The sequence below is a fragment of the Notamacropus eugenii genome, chromosome 7, assembly GCF_028372415.1.
Source record: "Notamacropus eugenii isolate mMacEug1 chromosome 7, mMacEug1.pri_v2, whole genome shotgun sequence".
In the NCBI taxonomy this organism is placed as follows: domain Eukaryota; kingdom Metazoa; phylum Chordata; class Mammalia; order Diprotodontia; family Macropodidae; genus Notamacropus; species Notamacropus eugenii.
Genome location: NC_092878.1, coordinates 122,717,324 through 122,738,744, shown reverse-complemented (window position 1 = coordinate 122,738,744; position 21,421 = coordinate 122,717,324). Strand labels below are relative to the sequence as shown.

The following is a 21,421-nucleotide window of genomic DNA, read 5'->3' as shown; positions in this document are numbered from 1 at the left end:
ATCCATACATCCATTCATACATCCATCCATACATACATATATATATATATATACATATATATATATACATACATACATACATAGGGGCAGCTAGGTGGTGCAGCAGATAGAGCACAAGTGCAGGAGTCAGGTGGACCTGAGTTCAAATCTCACCTCAGACACTTGACACTCACTAGCTATGTGACCTTGGGCAAGTCACTTAACTCCAATTGCCTCATCCTGGGTCATCTCCAGTCATCCTGATGAATATCTGGTCACTGGATTCAGATGGCTCTGGAGGAGAAGTGAGGCTGGTGACATGCACAGCCCTCCCTCTCTCAAAACAAAGTCAAGTGCAAGTCATGTCGTGATTTCTCTGATAGCCTGGTCCTCTTCGTCAGTGAAGAACAAACACATACCTTGTCATCATCCTTGGCAACAAATTGATGACCCAGGACCTCCAAACTCTTAATCTATCTGTTTAATTCTCATGATTTTCTTTTACACCATACTACAACCACCTGCATTTGACTTTTTCTGGAGGTGGACCACTTCCAAGATCTAAGACTTTGAGATTCTGTCTGAGTATAATCAGTATAGATTATAGTATAGATCCAGAGTTAGGAGGGACTTCTAATGCTATCTAGTCCATCCCCTCATTTTACAAGTGAAGAAAAAAAACCAGAAGTGACTTGTAAATGAGCATCAGAGGTGGGATTGAAGCCTTCTGACTTCATTGTCCGTGCTCTCTTCCCTATACCATGTAGATATTTAGTAGACACCTACAATGTGCCTGTATTATGCTAGGTGTTTGAAATAAAAATACCCAATTGCGATTTCTTTTGTACTCAAAAAGCTTATATTCTACTACCGATCTCTTGTCTTCTCATCCTTCCTGCTTTGTCACTCATGCCATACTTACATCTATCCTTCTTATAATTGTGTCTCAGCCCTTTTTTTCCTCCCACTCTCTCATCTTTGCCCTGGCTTCATTTGCTTCCCTACCTAGTCAGGGGCCCCATAATCATCCCCTCATCTACCTACCCTGAGTCATTTATTCATCTGTAACCCCAGGTAACCCATCCAGTATGGAGCATTTAAAAGGTTGTAGATTTACAGAAGAAGAGAATTTGTTGTTGTTCAGTTGTTTTAGTTATGTCCCACCCTTTGTGACCCCTAGGGTTTTTTTTGGCAAAGATACTGGAGTGGTTTGCCCTTTTCTTCTCTTTCCTTATTTTACAGATGAGGAAACTGAGGCAAACAAGCTTAAGTGACTCACCCAGGGTCACATAGCTAGTAAATGTTTGAGCCCAGATTTGAATTCTGAGTCTTCCTGATTCCAGGCTCAGCACTCTATCCACTGTGACACTAAAAAATCATCAGGTCCCATCATTGAAAACTGAGACCCATAGAAATGAATTGACTTTTTATAGATCATGCAAACGGAGCTGGAATTCAAACCCACAACCCCTAATATCAAAGACAGCATTTTTTTTCACCATTTCTTTTTTACCCAACCTGCTGTCTCTTTTGTGATGGGCCAGCACCAACTAATTGCAGACCCACACCACCTGCTCCAGACCATTTCTACTTTGCTCAATCCCACTGACACCTTCCTTTATGGAGAAACTCGTATGTGTGTGTGTGTCCTTCATTTTTGAAGAAGGCCATGATATCAGAGAGATGATGACATGACTTGCACTTGACTTTGTTTTGAGTGAGGGAGGGCTGTGCAAGGTCACCAGCCTCACTTTCTCCCCCTGAGTCATCTGGGTCCAGTGGCCAGATATTCATCAATGGGAATGATATGTGTTTGATTAAAGTAAAATGGTTAACCCCTTAAAAGTTGCTTTCCTTTAAGAAAAGCAGATCGAAGAACAAGAACTAGCAGGTGATCCTGGGTATTCTAGGTGCTTGCTGCTACACCGTCATAATTGTTCAATTTGTCCACCCCTTGGCTTTAGTGCCAGCTAAATTGAGAAGCTCATACCTCCAGTGTGAGCTGCCTCAACATCCCTTTCTCCAGGATAACTCACTAATTAATTCATTTAACAAGCTTAAGTGAATCCTCTGTGCATAGGACTATTATAGGTGCTGAAGAACATACAAGATAAGACATAGCCTTGTGGTACTTAAGTAGAGGGTAAGACACCAACAATTCTTCAATAATTCTGCGAACACTACAATTTAGCAGCACATAGTCTCAGACAGCTCTGGTTGGCTTAGAGATTCTTCCCCCTTGCTATCAGCCTGGAGAAGGACAGACAGTCCCATAGGTCAAACAGACTTAGAGTTTGAAGGGATCTTAGAGGTCTTCTGTTCTAACATCCTCATTTTGAAGATGAGGAATCTGAGTCCCAGAGAGGTTAATTATCTTATCTAGATATAGCATTGCATGATATTAGTATTAGAGGGCTATAGAATAAAATATTATGTAAAGTCTGAAGGGGACAAGATTGTTCCTGCGTCCAGGAAGATAAGGGAGAGGTTTTGGTGGAGGAGTTGGCCTCTAAAAACCAAGGTGAAATTCAACAGATAAAGATGAGAAAGGCATTCACAGAGGTATGAACATGTGTGGTAAACTTGTGGAAGAGAGCCTCTAAAGTCCCTCACAGCTTTGCATTGTATGATCCATGAGAGTTGGCCAGTTTGGATGCAGTGCTGAAAAGGCAATCATGTGAGGTAAGCATTGGAGGGTTGGGGAGAAGGGGCGGTGTCACTTGATTGTAGAGAACCTTGAATGCCATACCAAGGAATATGAAGCAGGGAATTTAAAAGGACCCATTGAAGGCTTTGAAGGAAAGCCTTGACACGTGTGTCAGGTATATGCATACTGTTATGCCAGATGTATGTATAAGTGAGCTTATTTAAGTAGTGATAAAAAGAACAGATTAGAACAAGGAGAGAAGAGACAAAACCCTAGAGGGACGATATTGTAATAGTCCAGATGGGTAGAAACAAAGGACCTAGACCAGAGTCATGGCAGTGAGTAGAGAGAGGAGGGGATGGAAGAGAGAGGTATTATATAGAGGAAGAATTGAAAGAACTTGGTAATAATGGGTTGCAAAGTTTGTCTCTTGACAGATTTCACCACTTTCCCTGTACCCTTGATTTCCCCCTCCTTTCTTCTTCTGGACTTACCTCCATCGTTTATACCCTCTTTCAGAGTTTCCCTCTCTAATGACATTCTTTCTGCTGCTCTACAAATATACTCATGTATTCCCTAGCTTTAAAAAAACTAAGCAAAACAAAGACAAGCCTTCCTTTGAACTTTCTATGCCCCTAAGCTATTGTCTCATTTCTTTCCTCCTTTTCATGACCAACTTTCTTGAAAGAGTAGCCTGTACTTGCTCCCTTTTTTACAGAACATTCTAATTCCTAACCTTCCTACTTCACTGAAATAACAACCTTGCAGACCACTAGTATCTTCCTAATTGCCAAACCCAACAATAATCTCCCTACACTCCCCCATCCCTTTAAGGGAATAAGAAAAAGAATCTGAGAATCTGTTAATTGGTCACTTGTTATCTCAGTCTTTTCCTTCCTCCACCATAGCACCATCCAACTAGTCTTACAAAGCATTTTCTTTCCTCATGTCAGTATTCTGTTCTATAATCTGAGATGGCTCCCTATTTCCTGCTTTAATTTTGGCAAACTATATCCCCAAGGACAAAATTCCTGCAGCCTTTTTTGTTTTGTTTTTAATAGAAGATTTTAGGATAACAAGCAAACATCAGACAGACCATGGTTTGTCTACCCCTAGGCTGCATCATTTCTAAACTCCTCTGCCTGGACTTGAGGGTCTCCCATTACCTACCCTGATAATCCAGTCATTTCCTACTGCTCCCCCTGGAAGTAATCTCAGGATCAAATCCTAGATTCATGAAAGTCTGCATTTCAGGCCTGCCTCAAAATAACTTGTGTTGTGACAACTGGGCAGCCTTTCTGAGATTCATTTTTCTATTCTGTAAAATGGAAACAATAGCTCCTCCACAGGGGCACATTGTGAGAATTGCATTAGATAATGTGTGTAAAAGGGCTTGTCAAACCTTAAGGCACTTGTATAAATGGGAGTTACTATGCTTGTGTGCTCCTCCAAAGAGGTTGTAATTAGTGTTAGCTCAGTGCCTTCACTTAGACTGTTTTCACCTGATTAGGATCCTCTGCCTACCCTTTCCTCACTTCCTTCCCATCTACCTGATTCTTAGTGATCCTTTAAGACTGTTGATTCATCCTTTCAGTTATGAAAGTCCCAGCACAAATCCTGTTTCCTGTATGAAAACTTCACAAATTTTAACAACCCATATTCATTTCTCTCTTCTCCAAACCACATGGTTTAACTTTTATTTTGGAGGCAGTCTGAGTTAAGTGACTTGCTTAGGGTTACACAGCTGGTAAATATCTGAGTTCAGATTTGAACTCAAGTCCTCAGGGATGGTGCTCTATCCACTATGGCACCTAGCTGCCCCATGGTTTAACTTACAGTCATTTTCTCATTATATGTGTTAATTCTATCTCCCCAGCTAGACTGTAGAAGATGTAGGATTCACATCTTACGCTAATTCATTTACTGAGTCTAATCGTTATTTGATTTTCTCCAGTACTTCAAAAAAACAGCCCTGCTAATATACATTGAGTATATTGGTTTCAAAGCACATGCTTTTTTCCCCTCTTTTCCCCCCTTTTTTCTTCTCTTAATGAAGCTAGTTGTCATCACTCAAGATTCCTTCTTTTATTTCCAGACAGGCATAGATAGAGATAGCCTTTGCAAAACCTGAAATGTGAACAAGCATTCTGCTTACAGTATATAAATGTTCAGGGTGGGGAATAATTACAGGTTTTTGTGAGGGCTGTGGATCTTGACCAAATACTCTTTTCCTGAATAAAGGGGTAGTGATGTTAGCCAGTATAAAAAAGAGATGTTAGTGATGCTTTAGGTCCCAGTGAAACATTTTCACTCATTGATGGGTTCCCAAGCAGCAGTCAGCTGAAGTTTGTCCTTTCCTTACAGACTCTTGGGTAAGTCAGTACTTAGAAGGTAGTTTAAAAATGGGTCTTTTCTACTGTTATTGTTTTGTTCCCCTCCCCCCTTTTCTTTCCCTTAAAGCATCTGTGACTTTGAGCTCTTATTTTAGATATGAATTACCATATGTCAGGATGAGCATATGCTGGTGATTTCTACTTAGTAACCAAATGAAAGCAAATAGACTTTTTTGTGTAGTTATTATGACTTTCATTTTGCATAGAGAGGCTCTCAGGATGGAAAGCTATTTTTTTTAATAAGTAAAACTATTTTAAGTGTCTTGCAAAATATACCTTCATTTGGTTTTTAAATATCTTAAAAGAAGCCCCTGGATTAAGTCCCAATTTGGAGCCAGAAATTAAAGAATTCTGGAAAATGAACAAAGTAACATGTATTTACTGAATATATTTCTCTTAACAGAAATGTTGGAATTATCTTTATGTCAAAGTAAAATCTAGTCTTGTTAGTGATGTAGTTAATATGGAAATTCTAGCTTATTATGACCTCACTGTTAGCAACCAGTAGTATTGACTGGAGATAAAATGCTTGAGATGTTGGTTTCTGCCTTTATTTGAAGGACAGCAAATTGATTGCTAGACTATTCTCACTGTATGGACATCAAACCAGAGAAGGACTATAATTCTAAGATATATCTATAGGTTATAAGTAACTTTCCCAACCACTGATGATATCTTAAGTGATTGGCTTGGTATTTATTTCCTTATTTTGATACTTTAATTTTGAATTGTCAAATGGGTACAGTTTCTGACTGTAATTTTTGCTTTTGTTTTGCAGATGGAATATTAGCATCTCTCAGAGAAAAAGATTTGGCTTCTTTTCCTGAAAGCAGGGCATCGACAGTGGATACCTGGATGGGAAAAAAAAAAATCAGATGGCTGAAATCTCCTTATTGTACTAGAATACAAAGTCAGCCATAAGCAAGTGTATAATCACCTTAGAAGTACAGAGATCAAAGAAAAAAGAGTAGGACAGACATCGAGGAGAAATAATAGTGACCACCACTTCCCTGTTTGGGTGACGGTCAAGGGAAATGGATGTCATAGAGACAGCAAAACTTGAAGAACATATGGAAAATCAAACCAATGACCCTGCAAATAGTTACACGAGACCTCCTGAACCTACTGATGAAGATAACAAAAATGGTGGTGGGAAACCCAAGAGCTTATCCAATGGCTTGCGAAAGGGTGCCAAAAAGTACCCAGACTATATTCAAATTTCTATGCCTGCTGAAGCAAGAAACAAATTTCCCCTAGAATGGTGGAAAACGGGCATTGCTTTTGTCTATGCCCTATTCAACCTAATCTTGACGACCGTCATGATCACAGTTGTACATGAGAGGGTGCCTCCCAAGGAGCTCAGCCCTCCACTACCGGACAAGTTCTTCGATTACATTGATCGAGTGAAATGGGCATTTTCTGTATCAGAAATAAATGGGATGATATTATTTGGGTTATGGCTTACCCAGTGGCTGTTCCTGAGATATAAGTAAGTATCCCTCTTATACATCATTTGGGGCATGCTAGTTGATCTGCAAACATGAATGTCTTTGAAATTTAAATTATCTTCCTGAAAGAATCTTGGCCCAGATTATTGAAAATAGGGGAAAAGCACTGGATCTGGGATTTCAGTAATCTAGAGGACTTCTAATAATGCACATTGGCACCCTCTATATGCCTTATAGTCTAGAGGACTAACCTAGAGAACTGAGAGATTAAGTGACTTGCTCAGAATCTTACAGCCGTTGTGTGTTAGAGGAGGAACTTGAATGCAGGTCTTCCTGGCTCTGAGATCCATTTTCTTCACTACTTCATGCTACCTCTCAGTAACTCAGAAGTTTGAAATAACCATTTTTTTTAAAAGAAACGACTGTGAGGAACCAGTAAACTCAAGCTATAGAATTTATATGAAGTATCATTCAAGAGATAATTAGAAGGAATGGCATTCAGCTGATGGAGAATGGTTATCTCCTGTTTTTAGCTGCAGAGGGATAAGGAGAAGGTCAAGTTAAGAAGTTCATTATCTTTGCCACACACATGATTTGAGGCCCTGCCTTCTCTCTTTACAGTTTGCCTCTGCCAATCCAACCAGACCATTAGTCAAGGACAGATAAGCAGTCCTTACAACCAGGGCCTGATAGTATGACGTAGGTTCTAAAAGGCAAGTGGGCCTCATGGGCTTGTCTCAGGGTTACCAAAGAAGTGAAATTAGCCAAATTTAACATTCTGGGGGTTGGTTTTTGGAACCACTTTCTTAACATGTAGTAGAGCAGGTATACATATACAGAAGGGAATATATGTCCTTCCTTGTAATACGCCCTCCAGCTGACAAAATGAAAGGTGATCAGAAGATCTCTAATTCTTCAGGTAGTCGGGGCTGTCTGTGTGTCCCTTCTCTTCTCTTTTTACCAGTCCCGAGAGAAAAAGAAGAACAGTCAGGCAGATGTATGACAGTCCTTTCTCTCTGAGGTCACTATGCAGCAGAAAGCAAAAAAAAAAATTTATGTATATATATATATATATATATGTATGTATATTCTTGAAGAAGCTTTGAGCATCACATCAAAATAAACCCAACATAGGCCAAGAAAATTTTCCATAACCCAGGGCTTATGAAAAATTGTGAAAGTTCTCAAGAGAATACAATTAGGAAATGCAAAGGCAGAGGAAATTAAGTTTATAGTAAAAGCCTAAGAGAATTTCAGAACAAAACTCTACCCTATCAGTCATGTTTGTGGTTTAGGTTCTAAATTTTCTTTATTCTAGAGGACAATGTCCCAATACCTAACCTTGCTGTTCAGATGCTCCACTGTGCTAATGCTATTTCAACTTACTTCACAAACAAAACCTGTTTTGTAGTGGTTTGTAAATAATTTGTAAGCTTATCCCATTTTTTTAGTTAATAGAAATGCACAACTCCTGAAGCAGCTATTTTTAGTTGTCTGCTCCTTATGTGTAAGTGGTCTCTAGTGGGGAGTTGAACCCCTTCGACAGTTTGGTAAAACCTGTGGACCCCTTCAGAGAATAATGGTTTGTTGTCTACATTCAAAAATGAAGGAAAAACCAAATTTCAATTACAGGTTAGTGAAATAAAAATGTAACCCCACCTTCCCCTCCCAATAAAAATTCATAGACCTCCTGAAATCTATCCACATACTCCTGTTGTCCTAGACTAAGAGTCCTTTACCTTCTTCGTGTCCTGAATCCCTTTGGCTACATACAGCCTATGAACTCTTCTCAGAATCATGTATCTAAATGCATAAAATAAAATAGGACCACAAAGGAAAATTATGCTGAAAAACAAGACAATTATCAAAATATATTTAAAAAAAAAAACACACTACAGACCTCAGGTTAAAAACTCTTATTATGGTAAAAACTGGGGTGGGGAGAAGCAAGGAGGGGTTATCCCAGTACATCCTGTTAAAAGTAATTGGTAGAAAAATCTTTACAACCTTTTGCAAAGTTCTCAGCAGACACTCTGATGGCTCTCCCAGTATGAATAACATAGAACTTAGGAGGAGGACCGTTAAGTATCTTCCTCCTCTCTATGATGCTGCAGTTGGTACATTCTCCTTCCCACGTGAATTTCTGTATGCTCTGAGCAGCCAAAATCAGAATGTAGGACATGCAAATTCTCATATTACAAAAAATTTCTGCTTAATTACTTCACTTGTTAGAAAAACATAGAACACAGTTTGACAGAGGATGTTTTCAGTCAAAGCAGTAGATGGATTTTGGAGTGGAATTTATTCAGGGAAGAAAATGGATTGCCTTCCTCCTTCCCCCCTCATTTATTAAGTAACCAACGGGACAAATTCAGCACTATTAAATGTTGATACTGGAAAAGCAAGCCCAGAAAAGCAGTCCTTTGAAGTAAATACTTTAGGATAAACAAGTAGTTTCTTTGACCACAGTGGGTGGTAGGGACACCACCCTGGTTTGTGTCCCTGTTAACTTTGTTGGAATGTCCCTACTTACTTTCTCAAAATAACTACTGGGCTTGGTTAGTATATTTAGCATGTCACGTAAAATATATTGCATTGGGACTATGACACAAGGAGTTGGTATGTGCTTTTATATATGTAGTGCGTTAGTCAATAACATTTATAAAGCACCCACTATGTGTCAGTGACTATCCTGAGTTCCTGGAGATACAAAAAGTCTCAGCAGCCCATGTCCTCAAGGAGCAAACAATCTAATGATTATGAAGGGTCCCCACAGCTAAGTTAGCCCTCCAAAATAATTAAAATATGCCATGACATCAATCATCAAGCATTTAAATGCCTAGTATGTGCCAAGTATGGTTCCAAGTTTGCCATTTTGCTTGCTTTATCAGAATTTCTTTGCCCTTATTTAGTAACAATCTTGACAATGCCAGTCTTGGATAGAAAAGAGCTCAAAATTGTAAGCTTTGGAGGGAGGGATTGTATATCCTTGTATTTCCCTGTGTGCCCAACGTAATATCTTGCAAATAAAAATCAAATGAATGAATGCCTCGGTTGGAAGAGGGTGTAATATTTTATTGTCCAGTTTTTATGCTGAGGAAGCTTCATTATCCCAGTCCATGAAATGAAAGAACTGGACCTGATCAGAAGTTCTTTACCTTTTGTGTGTTGTGGCCTGTTAGGGCATTCTGCTGAAACCGTCTGGACCCCTACTCAGAATAAAATTTTTAAACATGTGAAATAAAATACATAGGCTTATAAAGAAAACCAATTTTATTGAAAGACAGTTTTCAAAATATTTTTAAAAGGAATCTCACAGTCCTTAGGTTAAGAATCATTAGACTAAATGAACAGTTTCTTCTTTCTCCATGATTTTAGGTTTCCTTATCTTCCCTAAAATGGTGAGTATTAAGGTGCTCAAGAAAGCATCTATTTGTGATAGAGTTTACCTACAATGTCCCTTAGCCCAAAGACTCCATAATGGCAGTCTTGGTCAGTATATTTAATGGAAGTGAAAATTATTTTTGTGCTCCCTCCCCCCTTATCCTTACCTATGTAATTTGATTTAAATTAAATGTCCTATATCACTCCATGACCAATAATGGGACTTGGGATGGGAAGGGGGGTCACATCTATATTCCACTTTGTTCCTGGGGAGAACCATGAGCCCTGAAGCTATCAAAGCACCTCCTTATATCCCAGCAACAGGAATTTCAAGGGGCTAGAAAGAACTGAGTTCTGTGGTTTTCTTTGATTACCAGGAGCTCCCTCTTTTCTTCAGGGTTGGGGCAGCAGTTCAAAATGAGTCTGGGACTTTCCCCACAGAAAAACTATAAGGATTGGTGCTGACAATCAAAATAAAAGCTTAGGTTAAAAACATGAAAATGGAGGCTAATATCAGTATGCGATGGTGAGGTGAGGATAGGGTTTTCTAATGTAGATATAAGACAGAAGAAGTCTGGGGTAGGATATGTTTTTTGATTAGGAAGTGAAATTTGCAGAACTTTAGAAACCACAGAAATTCTAAGTAAAACACCAGGAACAAAATATTTACCCTTCCTCACTTCAGATTGATAGACTCGACTGGCCAGGAACATTTCAAGTGTCTTCAAAACTGAGCTCCCTTAAAATGTAATATTGAGAGGAAAAGAATGTATAATGGAAATGGTTTTTGTGTGCCCTCCCCACCCCCTAATTATCCTTGTCTATGATCTGATTTAAATTAGATGTCATATTTTCCTACATGGCCACTTATTTAATATCACCTTCGTTCATTAGTCAATTCCTTTGTGTCATTTTGGTTTCCCAGGAGAAGACTTGATTGCTGGAAGTGAGCTGACGCTAGTGAGAGCTTCCTTACCTACCATGATTCAGGGAAGAGGTCAATCAGCTTGCTATGTAGTGTACCTGAAAAAAATACTGGAATCCTAAGACCTGGGTTCAAATCCTACCTTTTAGGATTATTTTGTAACTACAACTTTTTTCCTCTTAAAATTTGGTCCATTTGTCCAAGCCCTGAGTTCAATTATCCCTCATTCTGTTAAATATTGTTTGAAGTAGTGTTATGAATGAAAAAACCAACTGACGGTGGTTAATTAGCTTTCTCCCCCTTCTCTCCTCCTCATTCTTAGGTCAATAGTGGGACGCAGATTCTTTTTTATAATGGGAACTTTATACCTGTATCGCTGTATTACCATGTATGTTACTACCCTACCTGTGCCTGGAATGCACTTCCAATGTGCACCCAAGGTAAGTAACTCCAGACTATCTCCATTTTACCATAATCCTTGGTCAATTTTTCTTGGTAGCTCTTAGTTGTATTAAATGTGTGGAGCCTAAATGTATGCTTTTTAGTTTATTTTTATGTTGCTGGGAATGCTTTTCTAAAATGTGTATTTTTATGCAGGGAGTATACCTCTTTTGATGCTAACTGAACAGCCCTCTGTCTATTTGCTTTCCTTCTCCCTATTTTTACCTCCCTAATTTTGTGTGGCAATGGATATGAACGATGTCTTAGGTGTGACTGCAAATATTTATAGTCAGCCAGGTCTTCAGAGAACTGTGAATTGTCTGAGACCTCATAGTTTGTAAAATAGAAACCAAACCCATCGGTTTTTTTGACAGGCAGGTAAAGCCTCACATCAAATCTTACTGAACCCTAAGCAGATGTTTGAGGTGGAGGGGGAAAATAGATTGTTCTAAAGAAGCCACCAGTCTTTCAGACCAAATATAGGTGTGGTTTAGAGAAGCTATAATCTTTCAGAACCATCAAAGCCCAAAGTATCTATAATTAAAACAATGTACATATTGAATTTTAACATTGGCTGGGACTAATTTAAGGAATGAAAGGACATCAGAGCTTTAAAAAAGAGAAAGAGAGAGAAACATGGTCAAATGAGTGCACTGTGTATGTTTTCTAATTGGAGACCACTAAATGAAGGGGTGTGTTCTAGTAAATGAGGAGGTTTGGGGGATCAGTTGGGTATTTATAGGTTGAAGAAAAAAGAAAGCATAGATGCACCTCAGCATTTAAATCCCTGCACAATCTGGTTTCTTTTCAGCCATATTTCATTTTCCTTTCCTTTCTCTTACTTTTCCTTTCCCCTTCTCCCTTCCTTCCCCTCCCCTCCCATTTCCTCCCCAACAACAACCCTGAGACTCCTGCCCCTCCAAGAGGGATTTCTCTATTTTTTCTTTTCTGTTAAGAGGGGCCACCCACCTGACTCCTTTTTAAAGAAACCTATTCACTCAATGGGCATTACCTCACTTTAAGTGAGACTGACTAAAAGGCCAAGGTTTCCCATTGGTTACTGGATCCAGATAGCTCTGGAGGAGAAGTGAGGCTGGTGACCTTGCACAGTCCTCCCTCACTCAAAGCAGTCAAGTGCAAGTCATGTCATCATTTCTCCGATGTCATGGTCCTCTTCAAAAACGAAGGGCGAACACAACAACTTACTTGAAGTTGTTTTTCCTCAAATTTAAGCGTCCAGCTGCTGCCCCCATGCATTGGCACAAGCCGTCTCTAAAGTCTGGAACAGACTCCATCCTCATCTTTGTCTCTCAAAGTCCTTATTTTTTCGAAGCTTAACTCAGGTGCCTCGTTTTCCATAAAGTCTTTCCTGCTACTCTCTGCTTGCTAGGTGGGTGCTCTCTCTTTCTTGAATTATCTGTATGCGGTATTCTCCTCTTCCTTTACCACCCTCAACAGCTAAATGTAACTTTGTGAAGGTCTCTTTCTTTGTGTTCCCAGAACCTTCTTTGTACCAGTAGGGGTTTAATAAAATATTCTTTGATTTTATATGCTTGCACATATATAATCTATATTGGATTGCATATCATCTTAAGAGGGGGAGGGAGGAAAAATTTGGAAATTAACATTTAAAAAAATGAATTACTAAAAATTATCTCTATGTGTGAGTAATTGGAAAAAATAAAATACTATTAAAATAAAATGCTATTCCTTGAATTGAGAGATGCCTAAAATTAAAGATTGCACCCCATGGTAAGAGCTACTGTTCTTTCTTTCCATGTTTACATGTGCTCTTCCAGATGTTAATCTTCCAAAGTGTCCTCATAAAGAGGAAAGTCCCATCATTTATCTTGCCACCTTGATATACTGTTGTCAGGATACTTATGGTTAGTAGGACACACATCTATAAATCAACACGTTACCTATACATCTTGTAACTACCAGCTACAAAGTCTTTCTGAAAAGAGAAGCATGTCTGAAAGATCGCCCAATAGAACTGGCCTCTAAGACTCAGATGTTCTTTAAGTTTTTCTGGTCCCAAGTGTAATGGGTGTCAACATTGTCTACTTTCCGTAACCATTTTTTGATATGGCACTGACTGGTTCCCTGGTGAACTGTTAACTCATTTAAGAGATTTATCACAGAATTGGAGAGTTGTAAGATATCGCAGTGACCATCTTGTCTAACCTACTACTGAAAAGAAATATAGTAGGCAGTTCGGTGGTGCAGTGGATAGAGGGCTGGGCTTGGAGTCAGATACTTACTCACTGAGTGACCCTGGACAAGTTGTTTCACCCGTCTCAGCATCAGTTTCTTCATCTGTAAAATGAGGATAATAATAGCACTTTCTTGTGAAGACTGAAGGTGGTAACATGTAAAGTGCTATTTAAGTGTGTACTCCCACTATAGCATACCTTCCAGGTGAATGGTTTTCAACCTAGAAGAGTCTGGATGTTACCAGAAGTAGCTCTCAGTTAAATCATCTACAGACATTTATAGAATGACTTCTATGTGCAAGACGTCTAATGTTGTAAGTTCTGTGAGGGCAGAGACCTTTGTTATTTGGTGACAAAACTATTATGTTGGAGGAAATGAGTCAGCAAGATAAGAGAGCATATAACTGATGCTAATCAGATAGAAACCAAAGAAATTCCATACCAATCAGTCAGCAAGCATTTTTGCTTTGTTCTTTTTTTCTGTATTTTTAAAAAAATTTTTGGTTTTCAACCTTGACTTTTATGTAATTTTCCCCCCTCACCCCTCCCTAAGATGGCATGCAATCAGCTTTAGATTATTCACGTACCATCATATTAAACGTATTTCCACATTAGTCATGTTGTAAAAGAAAAATCAGGACAAAAATGGGAAAAACCACTGAGAAGGAAAAAAAAAAGAAAATAGTCTGCTCCAGTCTGCATTCAGACTCCACAGTTCTTTCTCTGGAGGTGGAGAGCATTTTCCATCATGAGTCTTTTGAATTGTCTTGGATCGCTGCATTGCTGAGAAGAGCTAAGTCTAATGAAGTCGGTCTTTGTATGATGTTGCTATTAACTGTGTAAAATATTCTCCTGGTTCTTCAACAAGCATTTACTAAGTGCCTACTGGGTGCCAGGCCCCTGTTAAGTGCTGGGGATGAAAAGGCAAAAGGCAGTTCTTGCCCCTAAGGAGTTCCTTTGTGATAGAAGCACTGTGCTGGTCACTACAGATATATAACACACGCGCGCGCATACGCACACACACACACACACACACACACACACACACATACACATACACATACACATTCCTTTGTAACCAGACATTTACCAACTACCTACTTTGTATTTTCTTGAAAGTCTTCCTCTTTCTAGAGCAAGAGATAAAAGAATTAAATGCTTTGCTCTTGGCTTCATTGATAATAGAAGAAGCAAAGCCCAGAATCCTAGCCAGAGTTGCCCTCCTTATCTCTCGGGCCATCCAGGTAAAGCAGAGACTAATTAATTATGTGGTTTTGCACTGGGGTTATAAAATGGCCTACTCTCAAGTCTGTTTTTTAATATTGTGCCAGGCACATTCAGCTGCTATGACTTTCAACCTGCCAGAGATATATTTAAGCAGGTTCCTACTATGGTTGGGTCTTGTTCTCATCTTATCATTATTAATAATGGTAATGCTAACATCATTGATATTAGCATGACTAATGTCAATTATGATAATGTTACATAATAAAATAAACAGTGGTGACAATATTTAAATTGTATGTTAAATAATTATTAATAAATATCTGTGTGGCCATTTAGCAAGTACTGTTAACTTTAACGGCTAACAAAATTTAGGATCAGAAGTCCAGAGCTGGAAAGAAGCCTTGGAGATAATTTATTTCTACTACCACTCCTTTTCTAGAGGGGGAAACTGAGAGCCAGCAGGACGTAGTGACTTATTTAAGGTTACACAGGTAGTAAGCATCAGAGGTAGTATCTGAGCTCAGGTCCTTTCACTCTATAGCCAATATTCTGTTATCTGACATAAGTGAGAACTGAAAAAATGTTTGGAGAAGCAAACATCCAGATACAGAGAGGCAGCCTGTGGTAATGGCTAGAGAGCTGAACTCAGGGTCAGGAAAACCTGAGATCACATCTTTCTTCTTATACATCTTCATTATTTGACTTTGGCAGATGATGTCACCTTTCAGTGTAGCCAGGAAACCACTGATAAAATTAAATTGTAGAGAAGCTGCCAACCTTCATTAGTAGAAGGTGCTTTTTCACAGTTTTCTAATCTATGAAATTGTAGGCCTAAACTATACACCTATACATCCCTTCTGTTCCCCCCTTTCTCCTCACAGATACCAAATTTTGATTACAGAGTATTCCAGACACTCCCTTGTACATCCTGGTTTTTTTTAACATTCTTGAATTCATATGTGGCACCAGCTACTAGGATGAGACCCATGCTTCAAATCATTTAATTAGCCTTAATAGATAGAATTGATAATGTTGGAGCACAGAGTTCTGGTTAGGCACCAAGAGACAACACTGCCCTGGAGAAGAAGGAGCATTAGGGGACTGCATGGTCCATTTTAATTCCTGAATGGCATTACCATGTTATGATTCGATTCTAGATCCCAACCAACATAACTCAAAACATTATCAGATTCTGGGAGTTCAAAGGACGGGGAACTTTTCCTTTTTGAATTAATTATGTTTTTAAGTTAAAGATTAGTTTTTATCCTCCCATTCCTAAAAAGAAAAACAAAACCTTTGTAACAGATATGCGTAGTCAAGAAAAATAAATTTAAGAGGACTTAAAACAACTATTGTTTTGGAAATAACTATAACATGTCCCTCTTTAATTGGGAACACTGTGTGCAGACAGAGCATGTGTACCTACCTCCTTTTGATCTCTGTGTTGGTGACTATTTATAACAAGAGTTTGGGGGAAGGGACTTCCCAAATGAGTTTGACTGTTGACTTCTTAATTTTGCTACCCTTCTCCTTTCTATTAGAAAAAAAAAAAACGCGTTTGATTCATCGAGTTTATTTATATGTGGTTTCTGTGGCTTTGCTTCAAGTAGGTTCGATGTCTCTTCTAGGATTATCTTTTGAGTACCACTTGGATATGAATTCGTTCAGGGAAGGGGCAGGATCCTCCTAATCACAGCACAGGTTTTTTTTCCTTTGTGTTTCTGTAAGAGGCCTGCTCTTCTGGTTTGCCTAATTACAATTTGCCCTAGGCAGAAATATTTGATTTATTTGGTGTCCTCTGGTCTCCAATTTCTTGCCCTTCTCCTTCCCCTCCATTTTGTATACCTTTCCTTTAAGTACCTTCCCTCTGAGATTCCCCACCATTTAGCCTGTCTTTATCTCATGTGGCAGAGTAGATAGAGTGCTGGACCTGAAGTTAGGCAGATTCATCTATGTAAGTTCAAATCTGGTCTCAGACACTTAGTCAAACCCTGGGCAGGTCATTTAACCCTATTTGCCCCAGTTTCCTCATATGTAAAATGATCTGGAGAGGAAATGGCAAAGCACCCCAGTATTTTTGCCAAGGAAATCCCAAATGGGACCATGAAGAATTGGACACAACTGCCATATGAACTGGTTTTTTTAGTCTTTGTGAAGTGGATTTTTTAACCCATCTGTAGAACTTTACATTTATTCCTATGAAATTACATCTTATTTGATTTGGTCATAGCCAGTTGTTATCTAGTGTGTCACAGAATTTGAGAGTTGCAAGGAACCTTACCAGCCATCTGGTCCAACTCCTACACCAAAGGAATTTCCAGTATGACATACCCAACAGGTGGGCCACCTAGACCTCTAAGAATAGGAAACCTACCTACCACTTCCAAAGATTCCACTCTTGGACACCTCCATTTCTTAGGATATTTTTTTCCCAACATTGACCCTTCTTTGTAATTTCTACACATAGTTCCTGGATCCCTTCTCTAGGACCAAACAGAACAGAATTTGACTTCCTTTCAAATACTTGTAGCCTGATAGCATTTCCTCCTGGTGTCTTCTCTGTCCTAAAATTTCCACATTCTTTCAATATGTCCTCATATGACATGGATTTTTAGCCCTTTACCATTCTGATGGACATTCTCCAGTTTGTCATTGTCCATCTTAAACTGTGGTGACTAGAGCTGAACATAATATTCAAGATGAAGCTTGCCAAGGGAAGAAGACAATGGGATTATCCCTTCCCTGTTTGTGAAGCCATGACCCTCAAATTAGCTGTCACACCCTACCCGGACAACCCTCAATCCTGATCTTTTGTAGAGCAGCCTCCTTTCCCTTCATCCTGGACTTGTGAAGTTGATTTTCTTGCACCCAAGTTCAAAGCTATCTTTTCCCTACTGAATTTCAGGCAACTTTGGACTTGGGGAAACAGTATGTTATCCAGAGATAAAGCTACTCAGTTCTTTTAGATCCCAACTCTGACATCCAGTATGTTAGCGATCCCTCTCAGCTTGGTACCATTTGCCCATTTGATGAGCATGCCCTCTGTGCCCTCATCAAAGTCATAGATAAAAATGTTAAGCAGTCCAGATGCTCAATGTTACCAACTGAAGACCTGCTGCCCCATTGACAACAAACCATGGACAACTACACTTTAAAACCAACCAGCCAATTAGTACAATTAACCAGCTAGTTCTGATGGTGTTATCTTTTTATCCATACTGTTGCACAAGAATAATTGAAGATAACTCATTAAGAGCTTTGCAAAAATACATATGTCATACCCATAGTATCCTCTCAAATACTGGTTTAGTCATTTAATGTCTTTGGTCTCCTCTCCATGTTCTTGAACATAATCTTTATTTCCTTATCCCTCCATCCAGTACCTAGCTCTCCTATTTTCTCCAGGTCGCCACTTAATTGGATGTCTTGAAACCCTTTGAAATATGGTTTATTTATGGTGTTCATTATTGTTTTCTAAGCTAATGATCATTTCCATTGCCATGTGAATGTCATTTTATTGATAGTGAGTAACTTTATCTCTGGATAACAGATTGTTTCCCCAAGTCTTCTTTTTGTCTTTTTTATTTCCTGAGTTTTCAGCTGCAAGGTGTGTGTATATGTATGTGTGTGTGTGTGCATATGTGTATATATGTATATGTATATATATATTATATATATCCTGTGTGGTATAATATATATATATATGTATACATTTATCCTGAAGATACTCATTCTTTTTTGTCTCTATTTTTAAGCCCCTTGTTTAGGTCCTGTTTATTTATTTGAACCTGGATGCTATTAAAAATCCTTCTTAGCTGGTCCCCTTACCTCTCAAAAAAATTTCTGCTTGCTGCTGAAGTAATTTTCCATGCATTGCCCTACTCATTCCATTGCTCCTACTCTTTCCGGTGATCTAGAAATTAAGTAGGAACTCTGATTGGTCTGTTTTCAAAACTCATTACAATTATACTAGCCCTACCGATTTTCTTCTATCACTTTAATTTCTTGACTTTATCCAAGCCATGTTCCATATTTACCAAACATTGTTTCTTTTGAATGCCCATCGCACCAACCATGTCCCTTCCCTTCTTTAAATAGAAAAGGTCTGTACTTCCTTCCAGGAAGCTTTCCTCTGTTTTTTATCTACCCACTTTTTAATCCAGCAATTGGCAAATTTGGGGCTGTGGGCCAAAGCGGCTTTCTCCAAAAACTCATTTCATCATTACATGTATGAATGTGTGTGTGAAGAGTGTGTGTGTACAAGAGTGTATGTACACATCTACATACATACCTACACATATTTCTCTATTTTTCATACAGCTTGTATAAAAATGTATATCTACAGACAATTACATATATATGGTGTATATTGTATATGTATATACATAATGTAATGGAGCAGCGAGGTGGTGCAGTGGGTACAGCACCAGTGCAGGAGTCAGGAGGACCTGAGTTCGAATCTCACCTCAGACACTTGACACTCACTAGCTGTGTGACCTTGGGCAAGTCACTTAACCCCAATTGCCTCATCCTGGGTCATCTCCAGTCATCCTGATGAATATCTGGTCACTGGATTCAGATGGCTCCGGAGGAGAAGTGAGGCTGGTGACGTGCACAGCCCCCCCTCACCATCATTTCTCTGATGGCATGGTCTTCTTTGGCAATGAGGACGAACACATAATGTAATAAATATTAAAATGTGTATATATAATGTGCATATATATTATGAATATATGCAAATATATAAAAACACCTAAAATGTATTAGATACAGACAATCCACAGGATATATACAAACATATTAATTTCTTCTTTCAAGAAGTTTACAAACAGGGATGGTGAAGTAACAGTTAATCCTGTGGGTTATCTATACCTAATATACTTTATCTGTACATTATAATATGTGTGAAAATACATATATTCATATACACATACATATACATATCATCCTGTGGGTTGTCTGCACCTAATACATTTTCTCTGTACCTTGTTTTACATACATACATACATACACATATACATATATATGTATACACACTCTCTTTTCTCTGTATATACATATGAGTCATCTGTACCTGACGTATTTTATCTGTACATCATGCTACATAATATGATAAGTTACCCAGTTGGAGGTCCTATTTATAAACTATATATTTTTTTAAAAACCTCGCTTCCCCCCACAAAAATGCAGGAAAGTAGTTTTGGTCTATTTTTTACTTTATAGCTACAGTGAAGTCTTTGGTTATTAATACTTTAAAAAGCTCTTTTCAAGGTTATAACGTCACGAGAATATTTTTAGTAAAATGCTGAATCATTTTTAAATGTTTGAGTAAAAACTTGCCAAAATAATGAACAAAGCCTATATTCTGAGGACTTTGCCCCAGCGCTCATATTTTCACTTTACTGTGGATGGATGCATGCATTGTTTCCCTTGTCTAGTGCTGAAAGTTGGTTCTTTCCAGATGTTACTCAGGGAGGCTGATGAGGTTTTTTATCTTTCGAACTTGTTCATCTCTGCTTTAATGCTCTGTTTTCCAGCTTAATGGAGACTCTCAGGCAAAAGTGCAGCGGATCCTGCGACTGATCTCTGGTGGTGGGTTGTCCATAACTGGGTCACACATCTTGTGTGGAGACTTCTTGTTCAGCGGTCACACTGTTGTGCTGACTTTGACATACCTGTTCATCAAAGAATGTAAGTCTGTTGAATTTGGTTCCCTCCCCCTTATTGATTTCCACAGGAGAAAAGATCACCAAGACCTCAAACTGATTTGTGTGTAGCCCCTTCAGTTGTACAGCTCTGAAAGTACACAAATTGGTTGTGTACCTGTGGATTACTTTTAAAAAAAGCCAATTTAAATCTTGGACTGGCTGCCTTCTGTCACTCACTTTCTCCTACTTCTGTTTGTTCAAAGAAAATCAACTCATTTTAGTGTTGGCCTAAGCAGAACATCACTAGGAAGTCAAGTAATGGCAAAGAGAAAATCATAGTACATTCCAAGCCAAACAGCAGTGACCTTTGAGATTATTTGGATCATATTACCTGCTCATCAAATCAGATAATTGAAAAGTTATTTGGTTTGGTTCTAAAATTTATATTTGTCTTCGTATATTATATTCTTCCTCTGTCTCTGGTTCACCCGATTTCCTCATAGAAGATGCCTACTTGAGCATTTAAAATACAGACAGAGCTTTTCTTCTGTAGAAGGATTCTATACCATTTTAGGCAGGGTAGACCAATGGAAGAAACACTGGATTTGGAGTTGAAAGACCTGGTATCAAAACCCAGCCCTACTATGTGCTACTGTTGTGAGCTTATGAGAGCCTTGTTTGCCTTATTGGTAGCCTTATTGATAACCTGAGGGTCTTGGATTGAATGGCTTCTGAGATCCCTTCCTTTGATCCTCCAATGTGAGAAGTGACTCTATCTAATCCAAGTAGCACTAACTTTGGGGTATCTCCGTTTTTGTGCCTTGAATAAATGTGCTGTCTGCTACTAATGTGAAAAAGTGATCAGATTTATTCTGCTTGACCTCATTGAGTAGAAGAAGCTGGGTTAAGTTGTATGTTGGCTATATGGGGGGAAAGCCTATTAACAATTAGAACTGTTCACAGATGGAACAGGCTGTCCAGGGCAGGGAAGGCACCACCTTCCACATCACTGGAGATCTTACCTGAACATACTCCAGCAATGCTCTGAAGAGGACATGCCTGCCCCTCTGAGGCCCCTTCTTATTGTAACATCGACTTTACAAAATTAATCTC

General features: G+C 38.8%; 1 protein-coding gene across 3 annotated transcripts in view; it reads left to right on the top strand.

The window, feature by feature from the left end:
* SGMS2 (sphingomyelin synthase 2) overlaps positions 1-21,421 on the top strand; it is a 107,302-nt gene that overhangs the window by 74,303 nt on the left and 11,578 nt on the right. For 2 of the 3 annotated variants that reach the window (XM_072622531.1, XM_072622532.1), the window contains exons 3-5: positions 5,798-6,508; positions 11,099-11,216; positions 20,198-20,351. In XM_072622531.1, the coding sequence (XP_072478632.1) occupies positions 6,054-6,508; positions 11,099-11,216; positions 20,198-20,351 (727 nt within the window). In that variant the 5' untranslated portion in view covers positions 5,798-6,053. Of the gene's footprint in view, positions 1-5,487; positions 5,712-5,797; positions 6,509-11,098; positions 11,217-20,197; positions 20,352-21,421 lie in introns of those variants that run through there. The other variant, XM_072622533.1, reaches the window with a different exon arrangement.